The sequence below is a fragment of the Trichomycterus rosablanca genome, chromosome 8 (genome assembly GCF_030014385.1).
Source record: "Trichomycterus rosablanca isolate fTriRos1 chromosome 8, fTriRos1.hap1, whole genome shotgun sequence".
NCBI classification, from domain to species: Eukaryota; Metazoa; Chordata; class Actinopteri; order Siluriformes; family Trichomycteridae; genus Trichomycterus; species Trichomycterus rosablanca.
This window is the reverse complement of record NC_085995.1, coordinates 9697845-9723822: the sequence shown is the minus strand read 5'-3', so window position 1 is coordinate 9723822 and position 25978 is coordinate 9697845. Positions and strand designations below refer to the sequence as shown.

The 25978-nt window shown below is 37.5% G+C and overlaps 1 protein-coding gene across 1 annotated transcript in view; it reads left to right on the top strand.

Moving 5' to 3' along the window:
- Positions 1 to 25978, top strand: part of kdrl (kinase insert domain receptor like) — a 71252-nt gene that overhangs the window by 21290 nt on the left and 23984 nt on the right. Inside the window, exons 5-20 of the mRNA XM_063000494.1 lie at positions 1370 to 1520; positions 1616 to 1752; positions 1845 to 2013; positions 2322 to 2439; positions 2546 to 2712; positions 5025 to 5181; positions 7959 to 8073; positions 12060 to 12165; positions 13128 to 13415; positions 14707 to 14853; positions 15798 to 15926; positions 17869 to 17975; positions 19408 to 19543; positions 20124 to 20228; positions 25387 to 25500; positions 25588 to 25676. Of these exons, the coding sequence (XP_062856564.1) occupies positions 1370 to 1520; positions 1616 to 1752; positions 1845 to 2013; positions 2322 to 2439; positions 2546 to 2712; positions 5025 to 5181; positions 7959 to 8073; positions 12060 to 12165; positions 13128 to 13415; positions 14707 to 14853; positions 15798 to 15926; positions 17869 to 17975; positions 19408 to 19543; positions 20124 to 20228; positions 25387 to 25500; positions 25588 to 25676 (2235 nt within the window). The remainder of the gene's footprint in view (positions 1 to 1369; positions 1521 to 1615; positions 1753 to 1844; positions 2014 to 2321; positions 2440 to 2545; positions 2713 to 5024; positions 5182 to 7958; positions 8074 to 12059; positions 12166 to 13127; positions 13416 to 14706; positions 14854 to 15797; positions 15927 to 17868; positions 17976 to 19407; positions 19544 to 20123; positions 20229 to 25386; positions 25501 to 25587; positions 25677 to 25978) is intronic.

The following is a 25978-nucleotide window of genomic DNA, read 5'->3' as shown; positions in this document are numbered from 1 at the left end:
ATTTAATGAAGTCACATGCTTAAAACATAAATGTTGGCAGAGATACAAGGAAGCTTGAGGTGGGCCATGGAGCCATCCTGTCTACTTCCTTTAAGAATAGTTGTTGACGTTTTTTCTGTCCAAGAATAGAAAACACGGACTATAAATACAGTCCCTGTTTTATACATCCTTTATGGGAAATAGCTATAGGAAAAACAATTGGCCAAATTAAGTCAAAGGGTTTGCATTAATGTTGATGCATTTTCAATACTGGTACCATGTAAAACCTACAGTCCACAGTGTTTTGCCATGGACAAACACTTTTCATTCAGATGGCACATTTTCCTGCTGTTGGAACATCTGTGGCATTCATCCTACCCACTTCCTTCCTTCCTTGCTTTTCTTTCTTCTATAATGACAGAACAAAGCATATCACAAACAAATATGTGAAATAATAATTAATTAATTGTTAGTACCTTTTGCTTAAATTTGACCATCTCGAATAATCAGCAGTATTACTATTTTTCTTTATTTAATTTAAATTCAATGTAGTTTTTTGCTTTCTCAATTTTAGTTTAGTTTCATTATGGTTTTATGGTGCATGGGTTTAGTTTCAATTTTATCTTAAGAAAACAGACAGTGTTGGTTTACATTTTTCTAGTTATGGTATTAGTTATTGCTATAGTATGGTAATACTGCAAAAAATGTGACGGAATTAAACATATACATTTATATTACATACATTTATAACATCTACAACACATTTCTTATTTTAATTGTTTTAGGATTCATTATGCTGGACAGTTCTACATGAACATTCAGAAACAGACTGTGATGTTATTAAGTTTTTAGTTAACAATATTAAACTTTTACATTCAAAATATAAAAGAAAAAATTGGCTTGTCAGAAAATGCTGCTAATTTTGAATGGTAATTATTTGGAAGGAAAGGTTTTGGTACAGTAATAGTAGCCTGAACAGCTACAGAGTTCCACAATCAATACTTGTTTAAGGGATATGAAATATGAGAGGCCCAGGAATGTGTTTTATACTGTAGTAATTCACTATGTATTGGTTTAGAAATGATAGCAATTTTGGAACTGCCATTCATCTGGCAGGGAAGATTTATCTATTCATCCTCCCCTATTTTCACCTATTCGTGTTTTTAATTAATTGTAACATTTCATCTCTCCTGCTGTACTATGTTTTACATCAGCCAAAGTAATAATGTGAACGCTTCAGTCAAATCGACGAAAAAGACAAGTGTGCTTGGAATAAAATAACATTGCAAAAAAAGTCTTAGTCTATTATAAAACATGCTTTTTGGGACTTAGCTACTTAGTCCAACCAGAGCCTGTCCCAAAACACATTTCTTTTCTCTTTCTTACTCAGATGCCCGCCATGAAGACATCTATCCAAGCTGGAGTGACATGGGACCCAAAAGTGGGTTTTAGGATTCCAATGGGTTCATTTCAGATGTACAGCATGATCACATGTATGACAAGTTCGGATAAAGCTTTACATTTCATCCCTCAACGACGTAGTAAGTAACTTTCTAATGCATGCAACACTTAAATGATGCAGTTGTTAACGTTATTGCATTCATTCATGTGATACACTTCTTTATCCTTTAAATAGCCAATGTTCTAAGGAATGTGCGCATCACACCGGAGCATCCAAGAGTTCTGGTAGGAGACACTCTGGTTCTCAACTGTTCTGGAGACACCACATTCAATGGCAGGATTAATTTTGATTGGAAATTCCAGAAGAGTCATGTAAGTTCTGTAAATTTCCTTAATTACTTTTGAATATAAAGTATTCAGAGTTTTAGAACAATGTGTATAAAAAGGTTTTATTTGTATTCCAGATCACTCGCACTCATGAATTTCAAAGTACGATGGAAGATCCTTCTAAAAAGATGACGATGACCAAAGCACTAATCATACACAACATTACTATGGAGGACCAAGGCACCTACACTTGCACAGGAACACTTGATGACTCTAAGCATGCTTCAGTAAAAGTCGCTGTGTTTGGTAAGTTCATGCTAAATACAGTTGAAAGAATTTTGAAAGCCCTGTGGAATTACCATGATTTCTGTAATTTTTATCTTTAACCAGTTACCTAAAACAGCCTAGCCATTGGGAGGTGCACTTCAGTGCCCCCTCAATGCTGGTCTTAACTGATAAAAATTGGAGCGTTGCCCCTAAATATGGGTGCAGCTGAAAAAAATATAAATTATGATTTACATTAATAATTTTCTTGCAGCTATAAATGCACAATTACTTCTTATGTGTTACATTTCTTTGGGAGAGTGAGGAAATATTTATGTAAATCTTTGCAGAGCATCCATTCCTGAATGTGACCTACAGGGGTCGAAAGGTCGTCACTGTTCGAGAAGGAAGAAGATTTGAGTTTCACCCCAGGGTCAATGCCCTGCCTGGACCAGATAAAGTAGTCTGGTAGGTTAATTAGAATTTTATACAATTTTAACATCTGTTAAATACCATAAAGAATTGTAATTTGTAAAGAAGCAAGTCACTGTTTTTATGTGACAAACATTTACAGGTACAAGAATGGCATGCCTATCAAAGACTCCTTGTGTTATGAGACCCTCGGCTATAATCTTACTATCAAGGAGGTGAAAGAAAAGGATGCTGGGGTTTTCACTATTGCCTTGTCCAACCATGAGAAAGGGATTCACAGAAACATAAGCTACACACTTTTGGTCAAAGGTAAGTCAATGAATCAAGATATGTAAAAGTAAGTGAACATGTTTGTCAGCTTTTTCTAATAAATCTGTTCGAACCCCATGAGCTCGACTGCAGGTAGCTGCTATGTTTGGAATTCCTGCAGGTTTTCGTGGGGCTAGCCTGATGCTGCAAGTGCAGCTGGAATTGATTAGTAATATTTCAAAGAGCTTCAGGGATGTGAGGAACCACACGTTGCTCTGCACACGGCCTTCACTTCATCCAACTCTGACACACTCCACATGTCTTGTCTTACAAACCATGTTTCTAGCTATGCTTTATGGCCAAATTTATGTAGAGACCTTTTCTATTTATTGACCCATACCCATTTCTACCCTGGGTATAGAGTCAAATACTTTATGTAAAATCAACTTTATGATATAAAGTTTGTGGCAACATTTTGGGAAAGGAGGTTTTGGTTTGAATATCTGAAAATAAATTCTGACATAATAAAAATATAGATGATTACCATGGTTATTTCACCTTTAATTATTAAATAATTACACTTTTTAGTTATTTCAGAACTATGATATTAATTGTTGGAGTTTTGCAAGTACTTTAACTGCTAAACAGTTCATGGTCGCCATTATTTGATTTTTTTTCCATAATGCATCCTACATTTTCACTAAGAGACAGATCTGAACTGCAGGCGGATCAGTCAAGCACACGCACTTTGTGTCTACATTTTACATTTACATTTGTGGCATTTAGCAGACGTTTTTTATCCAAAGTGACTTACAATTGTGACAATATGCATTGCAAGCAATTGAGGGTTAAGGGCCTTGTTCAAGGGCCCAACATTGGCAACCAGGCAAATGTGGGGCTTGATCCAGCAACCTTTCGATTACTAGCCCTTTACCTTAACCTATCTATGAATCCATACTGTTGTAGCATGTGCAAAATGATGCCTCAGGAAAGATGTCGATTTGATGGCAGCATATGTCTCCAATATTCCAATATACACCTCTCTGTCAATATTACTTCACACATGTGCAAGTCACCCATGCCATGGGCACTGATGCACATCCAAACCTTGACAAATGTTGACTTTTGCAGACTAATAACAGTCTGGATGGTTATTAACGTCTTTGGCACAAAGATTTAAGGTTCATTTTACAGGGCAGCATATGTTTCCATTGTGTTTTGATCCATCTGAGATGACCTTGAGCCCACAGAACTGATGTATGACTTTCTTTTTGCGAAATAAGAGTATCACATTGCATTTTTTAATACAGTGTCGGACTGTGTTACAGGACAACAATTTTTGTGAGATATGCAATGCTGTCTGAGGGATCAAAGGTTACACCATTCAGCAGTGATTTTCATCCTTGCCCTACACAGACTGAGAATGATTACACAGAATTCCATAAATCTATTTCCAATATTGTGTATGGTAGATGGTAAAATACCTAAATTATTTACAATCTTACCTTGAGAACTGCTCTTTTAAACTGATTTACAGTTCTCTCCAAGTTTGGCACAAAGTGGCGAGCCACGACACTTCTTTAATACCCAACATTTATGCTGTTATCTGTTGAGTCACCAACTTATTGCAGAATATGTCAAAAGATTATTGTGTATTCTTATCTTGCCACTTTTCCAACTTTTTGAGTGGTGCAGACATCAAATATAAAAGTCATTTGTTCCTTCAACTTCTTGGAAGTTCCCTGGAAATTATTAATGTGGGTGAGGTGATAAAAATAGTTCTCTTCAACCAGACCACAACAAGGTCAACATAGTGTTATTAGTTTATATCCCACAGCTCACCCCTTGTTTACTCCAAAATTAGTCTTTTTATAGCAATAGCAAACAATTCGCTTCCAGTCGTGAACATCACATGACTCTAAATGAGACGAAATAAGGGTGGCGGCACATCATACAAACATGCAATACCACAGAGATTATTTGTGTTTTGGTGGCATTAAGATACACAAAGAGAGAAAGCTATTACTTGGGTGGCTGTTCACTCTGGGAAAAAAATGTCTCCTCAGTTTTTTCCACTTTCTCATACATTCTTGGGACTCCAATCACGCCATACAAGGACGAGGACCCTTTTTATGTTGCATAAAATTATTTTATTGGATCAGCCAGTATCTATCTTTACACAGATTACAGTTCAGAAATAGCAAAAGCAATAGAAATGCATGGTAACAATTAAGTGTTTTGGTGACATTCATGAGGAGTTAATTCTGGTTAAATTAAGGTCTGTTTTTCCTTGTATCACTAAGCCATGAGCTCTTCATTTTTTCTCATCATGTTTTAAAAGCATTGTATTATAACCGTTTGTGTCTTCACAGTAAAGCCCAGGATATCCGAGGAAGAGGTGGCACCTCTAGGCCCTCAGACCTACAGGCATAACCAGGAACATCAGTTTACCTGTACTGTCTCTGGATACCCGGAACCTGACATCACATGGTTGTGGCAACCATGTGACCCTGATCCCAGTCTCACAAAGTGAGTTTATATTTTAATAACTAAACATTAGTCCTATACACTGATCAGCCTTAACATTAAAACCACCTCCTTGTTTCTACACTCACTGTCCGTTCTATCAGCTACACTTACCATATAGAAGCACTTTGTAGTTCTACAATTACTGACTGTAGTCCATCTATTTCTCTACATACTTTTTAACCTGTTTTTACCCTGTTCTTTAATGATCAGGACCACTACAGAGCAGGTATTTTTTAGGTGGTGGATCATTCTCAGCACTGCAGTGACAATGACATGGTGGTGGTGTGTTAATGTGTGTTGTGCTGGTATTAAATACCGTGTCCACTCACTGTCCACTCCCAGCTTTTTTTAGACAGTTCTCCTAGTTGGTCTAACTTGTAGATGTAAAGTCAGAGATGATCGCTCATCTATTGCTGCTGTTTGAGTTGGTCATCTTCTAGACCTTCATCAGTGGTCACAGGACGCTGCCCACGGGCCGCTGTTGGCTGGATATTTTTGGTTGGTGGACTATAGTCAGTCCAGCAGTGACAGTGAGGTGTTTAAAAACTCCATCTGCTGTGTCTTATCCACTCATACCAGCACAACACACACTAACACACCACCACCAAAGAAACAGATGGACTACTGTCAGTAATTGTAGAACTACAAAGTGCTTCTCTATGGTAAGTGGAACTAATAAAATGGACATTGAGTGTAGAAACAAGGAGGTGGTTTCAATGTTATGGCTGATTGTTAATACAGTATCTGTTTATTCCCTGTTATTTACCAATCCAGAATTACTGAATTGAGTAAATCTGTGACAAAACAAGTTGAAGTCCTACATGTAGGCTATAAATATTGATAATGTTCAGTGGTTTGACAGAGCACTTGTTTAGAAGCATTGTGGTTTTTAGTCCGTAATAAAAAAGGTTTTTATAGATGACTCAATATGGGAACGAAACCAGCAGTCAGGCTGTCTGCTATCAATCTGATGTGCCGTATTAAGCCAGAGGACAATTCCAGTTACTGTTTGCAATAGGGTGTCATTATGAAATAATCGCCTTTGAGCTTAAAAACAGCTGCTAAATGGACAACTGCTCTTGAATAAATAATTCTATTCATATAAAAATTTTATTGGTCATCATAAGACAGAAGTCACAATAAACTTAAAACTGATTTGAAGCGCCATATAGCATCTCTAATTATTATTAATGATTTTTAATCATCACATTACATAACAATAAGGACTGTAAAAGCTTTAGTGCTTCTTAATCAAAAGACCCGCAGCTAGCTGGTCTGTTTATCTATTCGTTAATGTTACCCACATAAGACATTGTACACAACTACATTGTGGTATATCTTGGTTTGGCCTGGCATGTAGGTGAGGTGCAGCTGGATGGAAAGTGTAGTTCTCTTAGTTCTCATCAAACATCATTGCTACTGTTGGTTGAAACTATTTAGCTATGGGGTGGGAACTCTGTCTGACGCTCTCTGGGTTTTGTTTTTGGTAACTCAGTCAGTAAATGGTTTGACATTCTGCTTTAGTAACCTCCCAGATGCCATACACTGCTGTCATACTTTTGGTTGTGTGCCAGTGTTACCCACATTAAATTGCAGATATTATTCACAAACTTGCCTCTTGGATCAGTAAAGTGAATCTATCTGTCTGTCTATCTCTTTATCTATCTGTCTGTCTGTCTTTCTTATCTGTCTGTCTATCTATCTATACAGTTTATCTATCTATCTATCTATCTATCTATCTATCTATCTATCTATCTATCTATCTATCTATCTATCTATCTATCTATCTATCTATCTATCTATCTATCTATCTATCTATCTATCTTTCTTATGGTTTATTTATGTAATTAAATATTTGTTAATTATTTGTTATTTAATGTTTTTCATTATGCCATCTGCCCTGTTCCACACATAAAATCACAGTTATTAATTGATACACTGATTTTCACCAACCTACCAAAATAAAACATCCTAGATTGCATACTAGAAAATTAATCACTAAAATTGTCATAAATGTCCACCGCATGTCATGACTGCAGGGTTGCAGTGTTAATGGTTATTAAGAGTCAGTGGTATAGAGGGCTGGTGTCAGTGGTAGAGGGTAAATCGCTCAGGTCTCTGCTAATCAAACGAGTGAGAAGTAATCAGCTATTCCTTGTTTATCGGGGAGGTCTTAGGTCTTATCTCAGTCAGCCAGAAAATAGGGGTGTTTCCTTTAAATGGTGATGCATGACTTAGCCCTTCCTGTTACACTGCCATTTCCTCTTTGGCCTCAATTCTCATTAAATCAATTGTTGCTCTCCTCAGAAGGATGTAGCATAACCTTTTGTTTTCTACCAGGCCCCAAGACAGCTTAGCACGCTACATTTAAACAGGGTAAAGACAATCGTTGGGACTGAAAAGTTAAAGGTCAGTGGTACAATGCAAATAATTTTGAGTTGCACCAGTTAAGAGGTCATTTTCCCCCAACACTTTGTTATTAATTAGGAAAAAAGCTGTTTTCTGTCTCCTAAACAATTAAATATAAACCTAATAGTCTTATTAGCATTCTGCCCTATGTGTGACTCCTGTTCTTGAATATTGTGGGCTTTCACAGCCAAACCAAAAAACTAAATACAAGCTGTTTTCATACGAGTACAGCAGATGTCATACGTTTTTGATTTGCCAAAAAACGTGCAAGCATGTAATGTGTGGATCAGAGTTTGCACAGAACCCTTGGCTTTTGTTAGCATAACAAGCTTCTTATCAGTGACTTTCCTTTTCCCTTTGTCTAACAGATGCAGATTTTACACTGATCAAATCCCTGTTAAGGAAAGCGTCCACTCCACATATCCATCTAACATAATTAAGGAGCTCTCTGTTAAGAATAAAGAGATAAATGGCAAAAACAAGGTAAGTGTACTAGATGGACTGCAGAGCGATTTTGAAAATACATGTACAAAATCAGCTTTAGCTTAAAATGCCAATAGACTTTTAGAGTTTACATTTGTGTCAGCCATAACATTAAAACCACCTCCTTGTTTCTACACTCACTGTCCATATTATCAGCTCCACTTACCATATAGAAGCACTTTGTAGTTCTACAATTACTGTTTCTCCACATACTTTTTTTTACCTGCTTTTATTCTGTCCTTCAATGCTCAGGACCACTACAGAGCAAGTATTATTTGGGTGGTGGATCATTCTCAGCATTGCAGTGACACTGTCATGGTGGTGGTGTGTTAGTGTGTGTTGTGCTGGTATGAGTGGATCAGACACAGCAGTGCTGTTGGAGTTTTTAAATTCCGTGTCCACTCACTGTCCACTCTATTAGACACTCCTACCTGGTTGGTCCACCTTGTAGATGTAAAGTCAGAGACAATCGTTCATCTACTGCTGCTGTTTGAGTTGGTCATCTTCTAGAGCTTCATCAGTGGTCACAGGACACTGCCTATGGTGCACTGTTGTCTGAATATTTTTGGTTGGTGGACTATTCTAAGTCTAGCAGTGACAGTGAGGTGTTTAAAAACTCCATCAGCACAACACTACCAGCACAACACTACCAGCACAACACACACTAACACACCACCACCATGTCAGTGTCACTGTAGTGCTGAGAATGACCCACCACCTAAATAATACCTGCTCTGTGGGGGTCCTAGGAGAGTCCTGACCATTGAAGAATAGCATGAAAGGGGGCTAACAAAGCATGTAGAGAAACAAATTACAGTCAGTAATTGTAGAACTACAAAGTGCTTCTATATGGAAAGTGGTGCTGATAAAATGAACAGTGAGTGTAGTAACAAGGAGGTGTTTTTTATCTTATGGCTGATCGGTATAATTGTTGTCTCATTTTCTTAGTGTAGGTTGGTTTGATGAAATAATTAACAATTTAAAACTCAATAGTTAAGGTTAATAAAATTGCTTTCATAGCACTTTTATTAGGTTTTCTCACATACTGTAGGTTTCTAAGGAGCAAATACATTAATTCACCTTCTTTTAGCTCTCTCTGAAATCTATATTTCTTCTCAAAGCCTGCCTCTTATTTTGATACATGATGGGGCAGCTTTTCTAGTTATACTGCATAAGTTATTTAAAATGAGTAATTGTCGACTTAAGTGATTTTAATGAAGCTTTCAGCCTAACAAGGCATTAAGCTAATGAAAGTGTGTTTTTACTACAGACAGGCCTTAGAGTAATCTTAGTAATCTTCAATGGTTCACTGCGCTTCTATGATAGTACAGCTTTTGTCTTGAATTACCACCGTTTACATTCCTACCAGCCACAGTAGTTTAAAGTTTTAAAATAATTATGTGCAGGCACAACTATATCAACACTGCAGTATCATCCCAGAGTTCCTTAATTAACCTTAAAATTAGGAGCATCTGGCATTTGTTCATATGTAATTTTTAAATTTTTTACATTTTAATGTAATTAGCTAAAGTGTTTAATACTTATGTTGTGTAGATATCTCAGAAATTTCAAGAAGATTCGAATAAAAACAATATACAAATTAAATTACAAATTTCTTGTTAGGTTTTCTGGCCAGGAGGGTGGAAAAAGTAAGATGGTGAGGGGGGGTCACTGGCTAGAATGCAGGGGTCCAGTCCTTTGGGTATATGTAGTGAAATCTAAGCTCATGTAACATGGGATTATATAGTTTTCCTGCAATACAACACCATGTACTAAGTGTATAGAACTAACAGAGTGGAACAGCATAATTTGCACAGCATAAATTTTACATTTCCATCAGTTGTCATGAATCATTCTTAACACTGCAGATTTGTCTCAGAGCTAAAACAGTGCAGCAGAAATGTGAAATGAGCAGACTGACATCTAATCCCAGCATGCTTTAAATTTTGTATACTCAAATTATAGTAAATCACTGTTACCTACAGGGGTTGGACAAAATAACTGAAACACCTGGTTTTAGACCACAATAATTTATTAGTATGGTGTAGGGCCTCCTTTTGCGGCCAATACAGCGTCAATTCGTCTTGGAAATGACATATACAAGTCCTGCACAGTGGTCAGAGGGATTTTAAGCCATTCTTCTTGCAGGATAGTGGCCAGGTCACTACGTGATGCTGGTGGAGGAAAACGTTTCCTGACTCGCTTCTCCAAAACACCCCGAAGTGGCTCAATAATATTTAGATCTGGTGACTGTGCAGGCCATGGGAGATGTTCAACTTCACTTTCATGTTCATCAAACCAATCTTTCACCAGTCTTGCTGTGTGTATTGGTGCATTGTCATCCTGATACACGGCACCGCCATTGGATGCATATGGTCCCCAGAATGGTTCGGTAGTCCTTGGCAGTGACGCGCCCATCTAGCACAAGTATTGGGCCAAGGGAATGCCATGATATGGCAGCCCAAACCATCACTGATCCACCCCCATGCTTCACTCTGGGCATGCAACAGTCTGGGTGGTACGCTTCTTTGGGGCTTCTCCACACCGTAACTCTCCCGGATGTGGGGAAAACAGTAAAGGTGGACTCATCAGAGAACAATACATGTTTCACATTGTCCACAGCCCAAGATTTGCGCTCCTTGCACCATTGAAACCGACGTTTGGCATTGGCACGAGTGACCAAAGGTTTGGCTAGAGCAGCCCGGCCGTGTATATTGACCCTGTGGAGCTCCCGACGGACAGTTCTGGTGGAAACAGGAGAGTTGAGGTGCACATTTAATTCTGCCGTGATTTGGGCAGCCGTGGTTTTATGTTTTTTGGATACAATCCGGGTTAGCACCCGAACATCCCTTTCAGACAGCTTCCTCTTGCGTCCACAGTTAATCCTGTTGGATGTGGTTTGTCCTTCTTGGTGGTATGCTGACATTACCCTGGATACCGTGGCTCTTGATACATCACAAAGACTTGCTGTCTTGGTCACAGATGCGCCAGCAAGACGTGCACCAACAATTTGTCCTCTTTTGAACTCTGGTATGTCACCCATAATGTTGTGTGCATTGCAACATTTTGAGCAAAACTGTGCTCTTACCCTGCTAATTGAACCTTCACACTCTGCTCTTACTGGTGCAATGTGCAATTAATGAAGATTGGCCACCAGACTGGTCCAATTTAGCCATGAAACCTCCCACACTAAAATGACAGGTGTTTCAGTTATTTTGTCCAACCCCTGTATATGTCAGGTTTAACTGGTTTTAAAAACACCAGAATGTTTACATTAGTGATACTCAGTTTGGTGATTTTATGTCATTTTAATGTTTTTTGTTTTTTAAACTATTACATTCGGGCACTCAGTGGAGGGCTGGTTTATTACTTTATCCCATCACCACCACCCTGGCAGGACACTCAAAAGAGGCAATTGGATGTGTCAGAGGCAGGGGTGACCAAATTGGGATTTACATCATTACTGCTTCAACAGTAGCTACTACTGACTGGTTGAGGCACCGACAGGATGTGTTGTTTGGTCTAGACTGTGACTCTCGGCATTGTGTGACATGCTGTGATTGTCAGACTGCATGAGGAAATTGAGCAAATCCAACCTGTTACAATTACATGTGACACAAAAAATGTCCTTTCTATTAAATACTCATGGCACTTAAAAATGAATTGGTGTTTATGGTTGAGCGCATAGCCACCGATGCACCGCTGCTTTCACATCATCACATGAAAATTACAGATTAATTTCATAGATCACAGTATTTCTATGAGGGTTGACCCACCCAGTTTCACATAATCTTCAACATTAAGTTGCATTGCATTGAGAAATCTAAAAACCTAAAAATGTCCTGTGCTGTGTTCTAAGCTGCATTTTTTGCTGCTCCATCTAAACATAAAGTAAATATGCTGTACAAGTATGCTGTTTGTGCGTGCAGTTGTTTAGGTAGTGTAGTGGAACATTTCTATTCTGAGCATGTGTTGTCCATTCACAGACTATAAGCACCCTGGTTGTGATAGCTAATGTGTCAGGAGCCTATTATTGCAAAGCCAGCAATGCTGTGGGGGAGAGGACCATGAAGACTGATTTCTATGTAAATGGTAAGTAATTCGAATGCTGGATTGTAAATACAGCAATTGCTGGCATATGTGTCATTTAATTAAGAATGATCTTAAAATTGATTGTAACTCATGGTCATGGCATTTAACTTAGCACACACAAGAATTCCCACATTAAATTGTTCAATAAAAATAACAGTGGGGGGCATCAACAGTAATCGTTTGCGGCATGGCAAACTGAATGAACGAAAAGGCAAAACACGTCAGCAGCCATATGGCAATGTGTATGATGTGTTCCCGACTGCAGTTCTTTTGGCAGACTTGCTACTTTCTTTCTCAATTCTCAGCTGGTGTGAATCACTTTTATAGACAGCTGAACAGGTTCAAATGTTCTTGAACCCTAAAAGAAGGTTATGAAATGGAGAACGTCAGATGCATGCGTATATTAGATTTGAACAATTAGGGAAAATTAAGGATAATGTCTACCGGATAAACATCAGCCTGACAGTGGCAGTTAAGCAGTTACTGAATCCAAGTGATGGCAGGTTGCATGGGTACAGAGGAGAATTTAATGGCCCAGAGAATGTGCTGTGCCAAGGTGGGGATGACTGACCACAGGAATGCTGGTGAGAGGGACCGAATTGTAATAACAGCTGTGTTCTTTTACGGAACTTGAGACGCTCTCCAGTGCTGCGAATAAACAAGTGTGTTCCAGCTCCCCCCGAGGCCTTGCCTCAGCCTGGTTCCTATTGTAGCCGTTGTAGTCGGCTGTCGCTGCCGCCATCCGCCAACAACCTGCTTCCAATTAGCAGTGATGAAACAGGAAATAACTGCAAATTTGACATTCCGTGACTGGAGATGTGCACTTTTGTGTTCTGTAGTGCGAGCCAGAGCATGATTTGCTCTGATAACTTACCCTGTAATTGCTGTTTTTGTTTTTAACTGTATATTGTCAATGTATTTCATTTTAAAGACTTATGACTTGTAATTTTCAATTCTTGCAGATTATCACCAGTCTTTTGGGATTGAACCCTTGACCACAACTGAGGGAGAAGATGTGACATTGACGTGCCAGGGCACACGCTTCCTCTATGATAACCTGAGCTGGTACAATTGGCAAAACCGCCTCGTTCAGGATGATGGCTCAGTACAGAGAATCGGTCCTTATTCTGTCTCCACATCACTCAGATTGAAGAATGTTTCCAAAGATCATATGAAGGGCTTTCAGTGCAGAGCAATCAACCTCAACACAATGCAGGAGGTTAACACAACCTCTGCTTTAATTGTTGATGGTAAGTTCTTTGAGAAGATCTGAGAAATGTAACCATCTATGTTGTAATCTGAATAGTGGGATAAAGTGTATCCAGCATACTGATGGGCTTATAAAGAAGGCTTTATATTATTAGCATATAACATGTGTTTACACATTTGTGTCATTTCTAGTTGTTGTTATTGTACAATCTGTATTCTATAACAATAATGTTATAATTATGTTATATAGAATGGAATATTCAAAGTCAAAATCAATCAACAGGTTGGAAAAGATAATGCATTTATAATGCATAACAATTCTTACTATTAATAACATGTTTGCCCTAAATCATTTTGCCATTGGTGGTAAACCTTCCAAGTACTTCAAAGTTTACAATTTTAAATGATAAATTATTACACAAATTACATTTTTCATTAACTATATTCTATTTTGGAGCTTTAAATCAGATAAAATCCTATCTATCTCTATTTCAGCTTTTATTATTGCAGTTTATTATAATTGCATGGCATTTTGTTTTTGTGGTATATGAATGTAAACTAACATTTATTTATATTATGCTAAATGGCCAAAAGTCTGTGAACATCCTACCTAATTGCAGATATAAAAGCCTATAAAATCAAAAGGATGAGTTTGGTATTGAGAAACTCCAGTAGCCTGCAAGTTTTGGTCTCAATCTCAATGAACACCTTTAGGATAATGTGGAACATTGATTACGATCCAGGTCAACAATGGTGCCTGACGTTACAAATGCATTGTTATTCACAAAGTCCTACAAACACAATCTATTAGAAGTCTTTCTAAAAGCCAGAAGGGGGGTTCTATTTTAATATTTTACTATGAAAATACTTTTAAGTGATGATTGGGGTCTTGATCCTTCACCGAGTAAAAAAAGAGGATGAGGGTGTGTATAAGTGTCAGGCCAGAAATGCTAAAGTTGTGGTAACTTCTAGTGCAGTCATCACTGTACTAGACAGAATACACAGAATCAGCTGACCTTCAACTCCTTCCTGTTTTAAATCATGATTGTGAAATAGATCAGCTATTTCTGGTATATTTCTGAAAAACACAATGCATTTGTTAAATAAGACAAAACCTAAGCAAGAATTTAACATTTAGGCTGTCACATGAGATAGGTGGTGAGGTTGCTGGGAATGGTATAAAGAATCCAGGTTATAATGTCCATAGTTTTGAAAAGGCTGTCTTACAAGTTCATGTTCAATTGGCCATATGGCATATTAGTTACAATTCACATATTGATCTATCTTCTAGGTAATTTTACTTATTGCGTAACTCAGATCTCATTTATACAGAGAGAAGAATTCCATTTTTGTGGCAGAACTTGACCAATCAAGATGTAAACAGCAGCAGCACTCTGACCCTGGCTTGTCTGGCCCATGGTTTGCCCCAACCAGCTATCACATGGTACAAAGACAATACTCCGATCACTGAAGGACCAGGTAAGATGTATTACTGTTCACATTGATTTCAGTATCATATATGACTTCAAGATACAGTAAGCGCAAGGCATTACAAAGGCATTACACATACTTATTTATTCACTGTTTAATAATCCTGAAAATATTTTCTTATCTAATCCACCTACCAGCATGTTTTAGGAAAAGGGAAAAATAAAGTTCATAAAGAAAACACACAACAAACATTTAGTGACCTAGAGTAACAGGATAGGGATCAAACCGATGTCTTTTGAGCTTTATGTACGGCACCACTGTACTGTCTTTATACCACACATTACATTTCATTACATTATAATAATTAATAGTACTTTTTAATAACAATAACAATTTTAACTCATATTAATTTATATAAAATATACAACCCTAGGATCCTGGGTTTAAATCTCATTTTCAAATGAATAATTTAATAATACAGTGCAGTAGATTTTTAACTGGATGTTATTTGAAAATAAAAATAGAATAATGGTTGAGCATGTACAGGTTAGATGATTGCCTCTGGTTACTCGCTCCATGTATGGTGCATAAACTGGTTACTAAGTATGATTAAGTGTGAATAATTATGTTTATGATGCTCTTCAGTAGTCTGGAACCAATTACAAAGTGTACTTCTGGTGTTATGAAAGTACATCATATAATCAAGGACCCAGGTGCTGGATAAAATCCTTGTATGTGTGGAATCTTGCATATTCTTTTTGTGAGTTTAATCTGGATACGCCAGTTTCCTCCTACCTTTTACAAACATGCCAGTAGGTGGATTTCCTGCTCGAAACCACCTTGATATATGCATATATGCCCTGCAATAGACTGGTACTTGGGGTGTGTTCCTGACACGCATTCAGTGCTTTTAGTGTAGACTTTTCTCAAGCAATTACTTGAGATTAAAAATTAAACAAATAAATTAATTAATACTTTTTAATTGCCTTTAGGGATTACCTTAAGTGATGATGGGGTCTTGATCATTCAGCGGGTTAAAAAGGAGGATGAAGGCGTGTATGAGTGCCAGGCCAGTAATGCTGAAGGTGTGGTAACTTCTAGTGCAGTCATCACTGTACTTGGTAAGTATGCAGAATAATACTTAAGCTGACCTTCAACTGGTTCCTGTTTTACATGCAAAACTAAGGTTAAAGCATGATTGTGAAACAAAATAGCTATTTCTGTTTCATTTCTGGAAAACAAATTGTACATAAGGTAAACGCCACCATGTATGCTGTTTCGAAATACTGTCATAGCGTATCATTAGATTGCAATGCATTCATATGAATAGGACAAATAAGACAAAACCCAAGCCACAATTTAACATTTAAGTTATTACAAGAGATAGGTTGTAAGGTTACTGGGTATGCCATGAAGATTCCAGGGTGTTTTATGATGGGGTTACACAGGGGGTTCCCTCAGTTGGGAGCTGACCTCTGCACTGCAAGCAAGGAGCTTCATTAATTACTAGAAGAATGACTTCATAAAGAGCAAAGGGCTTGAACTTAAAACACTCTTAAAGAAAACCTAAATGATCCGTCAAGGATGATTTTCAACTGACATTTCAACTGATTTTCAAAGCTTTTTAGAAGTTTGATGAACCTTTGTATTGACAGAGCTGAAGATTTTAAATATCCAATGATTTCAGTCTCGGCAGTGATTGATTGGTAAAGATGTGTCAAAATGTGGTTGAAGCTTTGAGTCCTCCAACTTTGTTGAGAGTGTGAAATGCAGGTTTGAAGCAGACACAGTTTACCAAATCACATACTAGTCTACCACAGACCCCATTTCTGGGTACATTTAGCAAAAACCTACATCAAATCTGCCAAAAGCATGTTGGAAAATGTGTTATCATCTGATGAGACCAAGGTTTTTGGCCATAATTCTAAAAGGTATGTTTGGTGCAAAAACAATACTGTGCATCACCAAAAAAACACCACACCCACAGTAAAGCATGGCGGTGGCAGCATTATGCTTTGAGGCTGTTTTTTTTAAGCTGGAACAGGGGCTTTGGTCAAGGTAAAGGGAATTATGAACAGCTCCAAATTTCAATTTTGACACAAAACCTTCAGGCCTTTGCAAAAATTTCACCTTTCAGCAAGACAATGACCCAAATCATACCTCCATATCCATATGAACAAGAGTGATGGCTTCACCAGAAGAAGATTCAAGTTTTGAATCCCCCCCCCCCAATAAATTTTAGTTTGTTTTTTAATAGACTTTTACAGATTATAGCTCACATTTAAGGTGTTTATCTGCATCAACAACCCACACTACCAGGAATCACATTGGTACATTGCAAAATATTTTAAACAAGGTTAAAAATCTCCTAATGCAAGCTCGAATTCCCTATATATTGTTCCGAACATTAACGGCTAGACATTTTGGAAAACCCAAGCAGAGGTAAGCCTGCAACAACATGCAATCTAGAATGTGACTTATTAACAGACTGTTTACTTTTTGTTTTGAGCTGATTTATTTTCACTTGTCTGCAGCTGAGTCGGGGTACCTCTGGCATTACATTGGTAATGATCAGCTAGTGCACAGGCTAATTAATTTGAAGTAATCATTGCAGCCTTGTTTTAACAATAGTTTCCTCTCTAACTTGTTTCTTTAAAAAAGGGGTTTAGCAAAATCAAGATAGTAAGTAAGCTTGGAATATTTGTGTACGTCTGCATGAGCCAACATCTTTCAGACTGTAATAAATTTAGCTAAAGTCAAACAGAGCAAGGACTGCGCTTCAATGGCTTCATTATTTTTGGCTTTTTACAAAATGAAATTCCTACTTGTTTAGGCAGCCTGATAAATGTTGGAGTTTCAGTAATGGCTCAAAGAGTGTAGAGTATGCAATAAATGCCTGTGTGCTTTGTACAAATAAACACAGTGTGAACCACGTCATGTGTCCAGATGAACCACATGTACACAAAATTCCATTAAAGAAATTACAGTAAAGTAAATAAGTTCCTAAAATGCATTAAGGAGCACATTTAGAAATGGCTTCACATGTGCTTTATCTTAATTTAGATGATGAAGGCAAGCCAAATATTGAAGTGATCATTCTAGTGTCCACGGGAGCAGCTGCCACCTTCCTTTGGATTATGCTTATTCTCTTCATCCGCAAACTGAGAAAGGTAAAGACTACTATAGACTATTAAAAGCTACTATTAAAATATATATATACACCGATCAGCCATAACATTAAAAACCACCTCCTTGTTTCTACCCTTGTTTCTACACACACTGTCCATTTTATCAGCTTCACCTCCCATATAGAAGCACTTTGTACTTCTGCAATTACTGACTGTAGTCCATCTATTTCTCTACATACCTTTTTAACCTGCTTTCACCTTGTTCCTTAATGGTCAGGACCACCACAGGTATTATTTGGGTTGTGGATCATTCTCAGCACTGCAGTGACACTGACATGGTGGTGGTGTGTTAGTGTGCGTCGTGCTGGTATGAGTGAATTAGACACAGCAGCGCTGCTGGAGTTTTTAAACACCTCACTGTCACTGCTGGACAGAGAATAGTCCACCAACCAAATATATCCAGCCAACAGCGCCCTGTGGGCAGCGTCCTGTGACCACTGATGAAAGTCTAAAAGATGACCAACTCAAACAGCAGCAATAGATGAGCGATTGTCTCTGACTTTACATCTACAAGGTGGAGCAACTACTTAGGAGTGTCTAATAGAGTGGACAGTGAGTGGACACTGTATTTAAAAACTCCAGCAGCACTGCTGTGTCTTATCCACGTATAACAGCACAACACACACTAACACACCACCACCATGTCAGTGTCACTGCAGTGCTGAGAATAATCCACCACCCAAATAATACCTGCTCTGTGGGGGTCCTGACCATTGAAGAACAGGGTGAAAGCAGGCTAAAACAGTATGTAGAGAAATAAATGGACTACAGTCAGTAATTGTAGAACTACAAAATGCTTCTATATGGTAAGTGGAGCTGATAAAATGGACAATGTGTGTAGAAACAAAGAGGTGGTTTTAATGTTATGGCTAATCTCTGTTCAGAGATTATTGTCTCAAAACACAATGTTACAACCAATTGGTCTTTTACCAAAATTAAGACATGCAAAACACATGAAATGTTGGCCATATGTGTCTTTTTTTTATAAAGTGTTTTATATAAATCCCACCGGACACACCTCTAATCATATCTTATTTATTGGAACAGCTGACTTTAAAGAAATTTTTAGCCAAGAGTATTACATATTTTTTCAGTCTAGACTTGTGTTCGGAATGTGAATTGTAAATGACTACATTGTGAAGAAAAGAGGGAAAATGCAAATAGAAATGCAAAGAGAAACAAAAACACACAACTGTTTGGGTGGTAATTGCTTAGGTTAAACTCTGTGTCCATTGTTATAACTTGGATGAAGATCAGACACATTTTTAAGGTAATTAATCCAGCCATTTTGGGGTTTTTGAAAGGTTCACAAACTTGATGAAACCGTATTGTAGACATTCTGTTGACACTATGATGACAAATCTTAAATGAAATCCTTATGAGTTTTAACATCTAAATTTTTTGCTACTTTTAGCCAAGTTCTGCAGATTTAAAAGCAGGCTACCTGTCTATCATCATGGATCCAGACCAGATGCCCCTCAGTGAGCAGTGTGACCGTCTTCCTTATGACAGCAACAAATGGGAGTTCCCTAGAGACCGACTCAGATTGGGTGAGCTTTGTTCATAAGAATTTGCCAAAACAAGCAAAATAATAGCATCCTTTATAGAAATTGAAGCCCATAATACCACAATACACAAACACAAATACATTTAAATTTTTGGCATTTAGCAGACGCTTTTATCCAAAGTGTGTGACAGTATATAGTCTAAGCAATTGGGGCTTAAGGGTCTTGCTCAAGGGCCCAACAGTGGCAACCTGGCGGTGGTGGGGCTTGAACCAGCAGCCTTTCGGTTACTAGTCCAGTACCTTAACCACTTGGCTACATCGTCCCTATAAGTCATTGTGAAAACGCTCAGCTATGACATGCATAATGAATGCTGAAAGTATTGTAGGAATATTTATCAGTGACACATCACTGTCATCCAGTCTTAACCAGCATATAAATTCCCAGTGGAGGGCCTGTGGGCTGTGGGCCTGTGGGCTCAGCAGGTTGTTTTAATTACAGACCCATATCTCTCCTGACAGAACAACCGGTTTGATTTATGAGCCTCAAGGCAGGGTAAAACAAACTGGCAAACTCATGTCTCTCTCTCCCTCTCTTCTTGACCTTTTTACTCTTCATCATTTAGGTCGAACTCTGGGCCATGGTGCTTTTGGAAAAGTTGTGGAGGCTTCTGCATTTGGCATAGACAAGCTGTCTACTTGCAAAACAGTTGCTGTTAAAATGCTGAAGGGTAAGTCGGATTTATGACAAATCATTCCCAAATCTGCTGTATCAAATAACAACAGCCCTATTTTTGACCCTTAAGACAACACAAGAGTTAAGACCTAATTGCAATAAGCATATCAAAAATGTGATGAATCAGAACGTTCTTTCCAAAAAAAAATGCTTTCATTCAAACCATTGTCCTTGGGCAATCTGCTATGGATTGGCATAGATGAGGTAGATTAAATATGTATGTCAAGCACCTGAAATTCACATCAGCTTCCGGTTAGTAAAGATATCCGTATGTGTATATACGACATCAATATTCAGCTCAGCTGAGAATCATAAATAAGCATTTCTGTAGCATATACATTGATTAGCCATAACATAAAACCACCTCCTTGTTTCTACACTCACTGTCCATTTTATCAGCTCCACTTACCATATAGAAGCACTTTGTAGTTCTACAACTACTGACTGTAGTCTATCTATTTCTCTGCATGCTTTGTTAGCCCCCTTTCATGCTGTTCTTCAGTGGTCAGGACTCTCCCGGGACCACCACACAGCAGGTATTATTTAGGTGGTGGGTCATTCTTAGCACTGCAGTGACACTGACATGGTGGTGGTGTGTTAGTGTGCAGCGCTGCTGGAGTTTTTAAATACCGTGTCCACTCACTGTCCACTCTATTAGACACTCCTACCTAGTTGGTCCACCTTGTAGATGTAAAGTCAGAGATGATCGCTCATCTATTGCTGCTGTTTGAGTTGATCATCTTTGAGATCTTCATCAGTGGTCACAGGACGCTGCCCACAGGGTGCTGTTGGCTGGATATATTTTTGGTTGGTGGATTATTCTCAGTCCAGCACTGACAGTGAGGTGTTTAAAAACTCCAGCAGTGCTGCTGTGTCCACCACCATGTCAGTGTCACTGCAGTGCTGAGAATCATCCACCACCCAAATAATACCTACTCTGTAGTGATCCTGTGGGAGTCATTAAAGAATAGCGTGAAAAGGGGCTGACAAAGTATGCACAGAAATAGATGGACTAGGGTCAGTAATCGTAGAACTATATATGGTCAACTTATATGGTCAGTGGAGCTGATAAAATGGACAGTGAGAATAGAAACAAGGAGGTGGTTTTAATGTTATGGTTGATTGGTGTATACAGTGTCCAAAACTGCAGATTACTGTACTAAAAAGCTCGGACCTTTAAACATATCTGGTAGGCTGTTGCTAGGTAATTACTTTAAGAAGTTAAACAATGTTATTTTTATATGATAAATGTTATAGACTGACCGAACCTGCACTATTGCCAAGTAATATAGCTGGCCCATTTCATTGTTTGATGGACATAACCACCTACTGTTTTAATTTACTCTTTCTGATTTTGCATATAACAGACTTTAAGGTTAATACTTACCTTAGGTCCAAGGCTCAGTGCCATAAACTAAATTAAAAAATCAGTTGTAGCAGTCATGATCAGTCATCTACCACCCTAAAAGCATGGTTGAATTCGGAATGTTTTCAGATCCACACAATGTGGATGTAGTTTAATTTATTTACCACCAGCAGATTAGATCAGTATAAAGGCCACTTTACTCTTCATTCCAAAAATTCCAGCGTGTTTAAACTGCTGCTGCCCAACATCTGACCACTACAAAGATACTTGAACATACTTTTCAGTATTCAAAATGATTTAAAAGTAAACAATAGATGGTATCAACCCACTCAGATTTTTAGGGTCTGGTACATTAATAGTACTGTGAGTCAGACAGCACACAGTCGAAAAAATTCCCAGAAGAGATTAGATATGCTCATCAGACTCTGGTCATCATCAAATTGAAACTAAAACATTCCTGTTTATTTGTGCTGTCATATTCCTTAACCAGCTGTCCCTCTTCTTTAGCAATTTATCATTTGTGTATTATTATAACTTAAATAATTTATTTTTTTTAAATCAGTCATTGTATTTTTAAAGAATTCACTGTATTTTTATGTAAGGCCGATGTCTGGTTTTTGGACATAAATTTATTATTTTGCCTGTCTCATTGTATTAAATATGTCTACTATTATACATTCAATCATCTCCAGATGTTAAAAAGATTCAGAAAAAAATACCTCTATCTGTTGGAAAGTCATTTTACTTGTACTGTATATACAACATTTCATTGTAGATTGAAAGAGATCTAAGAATAATTTACAGCAGTGATGGAGTTATGGCATACACTGATCAGCCATAGCATTAAAACCACCTCCTTGTTTCTACATTCACTGTCCATTTTATCAGCTCCACTTACCATATAGAAGCACTTTGTAGTCATCAGGGTGATGATGAAGTAGTCACCACTGATGAAGGTCTAGAAGATGACCAACTCAAACAGCAGCAATAGATGTGCGATCGTTTCTGACTTTACATCTACAAGGTGGACCAACCAGGTAGGAGTGTCTAATAGAGTGAACAGTGAGTGGACACGGTATTTAAAAACTCCAGCAGCGCTACTGTGTCTGATCCACTCATACCAGCACAACACACACTAAGTGACCATGTCAGTGTCACTGCAGTGCTGAGAATGATCCACCACCCAAATAATACCAACTCTGTGGTGGTTCTGTGGGGGTCCTGACCATTGAAGAACAGGGTGAAAGCAGGCTAATAAAGTATGCAGAAATAGATGGACTACAATCAGTAATTGTAGAACTACAAAGTGCTTCTATATGTTTAGTGGAGCTGATAAAATGGACAGTGAGTGTAGAAACAAGGAGGCTGATACATTGTATGTGTTTATTAACTAAGGAGTCAGTTGTTTTCTTTAAAATGAAAGACTACAGACAGGAAACTTTGGCTTTGGTTTGAGCGTGCAGATGTAATTCTTGTACAAAATAGCTGCCTGGGGTTCATTAATGTAAATCTCACTGAACACTACACATATTTTTTTCTAGTTTGATTAATGTTCTTTTTCCAATCACTTAAAGAAATCTAGTGCAATTAAGCTACAGCAATGTATCATTACACATACATCCAGCAAAAAAACACATCTAAAATACAGTACTACATTTATCAGAACTACTGAAGAACAGTATTCGTGGTTAAAATAACCCGTGTCTTTTTCTCTGGGAGAAATAGTCTGTGTAATCAGCTGCTGTAAAGAATGATGAGCTGCTCTGATGTTTTTTTTTTGTGGTAATGATGATGATGAATCAGAGTGCTCCAGATAAGCATTTCACTGGTGTTACATTAATACTCCCTAGACATTAATAACTGGGAAGAGAAGCATTGGGTCAGTTCCTAAAAAAAGATGGAGTAGTTTCTAAAATTCCTGAATGCTATAAAATCCAGTGCTTTTTGGCGTCATGTTGTAAATATTTGTGTTAATTCCCCTTTTCATTGTTGAATGAAAGAAAAATGTAATATTTTAAGAAAACCACTATGACAGTGGAATTTAAACTGTAGGACTGGCCTCTTGGAGCACAGAGCAACTGCTGGGGAATAAACAATAAACATTGCAATTGAAAAATACTGTAAACTTACATTAATATGTATAGTACTTACATACTTATTATTATTATTATTTTGTAGTGAATTGTGTTCAATAAAAAATCTAGCATAGACTTAAAATAATAAGTGTAATAATAAATTGGCAGTGCCTGCAGCAGACACGTTTCTGTTAGGGCAGGATGACCAGGCTATGTGGGTGGGGTCTTCAAATGCTGTGTAAGGACCCTGATTAGCAGATAGAGAGGCGCCTGTGCAGAGTGCATAGGTGAAAATGGGTTCCGCTAAGGGCTGCAGGCAGGTTGGAGGAGGCGTGAGCAGCAATATCTACACCTCGACTGCAATCAGGGATCCCCCAGCAGCGGAAAACAAATTGACTACACTAAATTATGTAGAAAATGGGAGAAAATAAATAAATAAAATAGAATAATAATAATAATATTAATAATAATAATAATAATAATAATAATAATAAAAACAGCAAAAAATATAAAAAAAGACAATAAACAGTTTATGGCCAACAGTATTAAAATACCATATTAATTTATTAAAAGTTTGATAATAACACTATTTAAACAGCAACATTTCTCTCAATAAAAGTTCTTTTAAACGTATTTTTGTAATTATATTTTTCAATTTTTTTGTTGCCTTGTTGAGCCTTTCTGTTTAAATGATAAACTATCACTAAACCAAGCTTTTGTGTGTCACTTTGATGAGTCATAGGAAACCAGGCATGTTAAAAAAAATAGCCTCCTACCCTGCCTTCATGGCCTCAAGGGTCACCAGGATGGCATGCTTGTGCATGACCCACATTTTTTTACCCTGATGCTATGTTCAATTCTGTGCACAAAGTTCATCTTTCTCTTTGTATAAATCATGCCCTAATATACATATTGGCATAGCATCCAGATGTTCATGTCAGTGCTGCTTAAGTAATGAGGTTTGTCTTGTATGTCTGTTTTTAAAGCTTCTTAAAACGTTTCCCATGAGAAATGTAAAAAAGCCAAGCTTAATGTTCTTAGGTTCTCTGTTTACATGTTTTACATGCACTTAAAGCGTTGTGTTGTCCTGTTGCATGGTAAATTCAAACATCTGTTTGTTATAATGATCCACAAATCACAATTTATGTTTGTTATTTTTGGGTTATATTCTTACCTTAAGTGTTATTTTATTTGACCATATACGTTTTGTATATTCACGTTCATTAATTCCCTTTTAAATACATTAATACATTTGTATTTGATAGGGAATTAATGAATGTGAATATACAAAACGTATATGGTCAAATAAAATAAAACAAAATTTATTGTGAATTTTATTTTATTATAAAATGCCATAGCATGATGTGCTTGGCCTTTAAGCACAGCTATGTCCAAGGTCATAGCCATGAATTGAACATGGGGGGACCAAATCTACTGGGAGGGGGGTTGTTTCCTGCCATTCTAAAACATTCCTGCCATATTAACAACACTGAGATGAGAACACTGATTAATCGTAATGCCCAAAGCTAGTGGGTGAAATATGTTTATTTATCATTATATATTGTGATTATGACTTTGGGTATGTCTTAAATACCAAGGCATGTGCAGTTTACTTTTTTTATCATTAGTGTATTTCTCAGTAGTATTTTCTATATGAGGTGGTAAGTGTCCCCTGTTTACCTTGTTGACTCTCTTAACGTGTGTTTTTATAGGAGGAGCTACCAACAGTGAATGGAGGGCTCTCATGTCTGAACTGAAGATCCTAATTCATATCGGCCATCATCTCAATGTCGTCAATCTGCTGGGTGCTTGCACCAAGCAAGGAGGTAAAAGTGCTGGGACAATTGTTGGAATTTAGTTAGTTTGTCCGAGTAAGTCAATGATTCTTATTAAACACTTTTTTTTCATTACAGGGCCACTAATGATCATCGTGGAGTATTGCAAGTATGGCAACCTTTCCAACTACTTGAGGAGCAAGAGAGGAGACTTTTTAGTTTATAAAGTAAGTAAAAGTTGGAAGCTTTACTCATATTTAAGATTCTGAACAGTTTGGACAACTCAGTCACTCGACTGCTGTCTTGAGAAGTAGCCAAGTAAGTAGTTTGGAGAATATGCGATCATTTTTTCCAGGTACAATAACAAAATAATTGTTAAAAATGAGTGGTAAAATCAATCAGAGTGAAATTAAGTATTTAAAACTTATTAAAGTAATAAAGTTAAAGTTGACACAAACAGACATAAATAAAGTACATGTGTCCCAAATATATCTCAGTACAGCAATTACGTATTATATAGTTAATATAA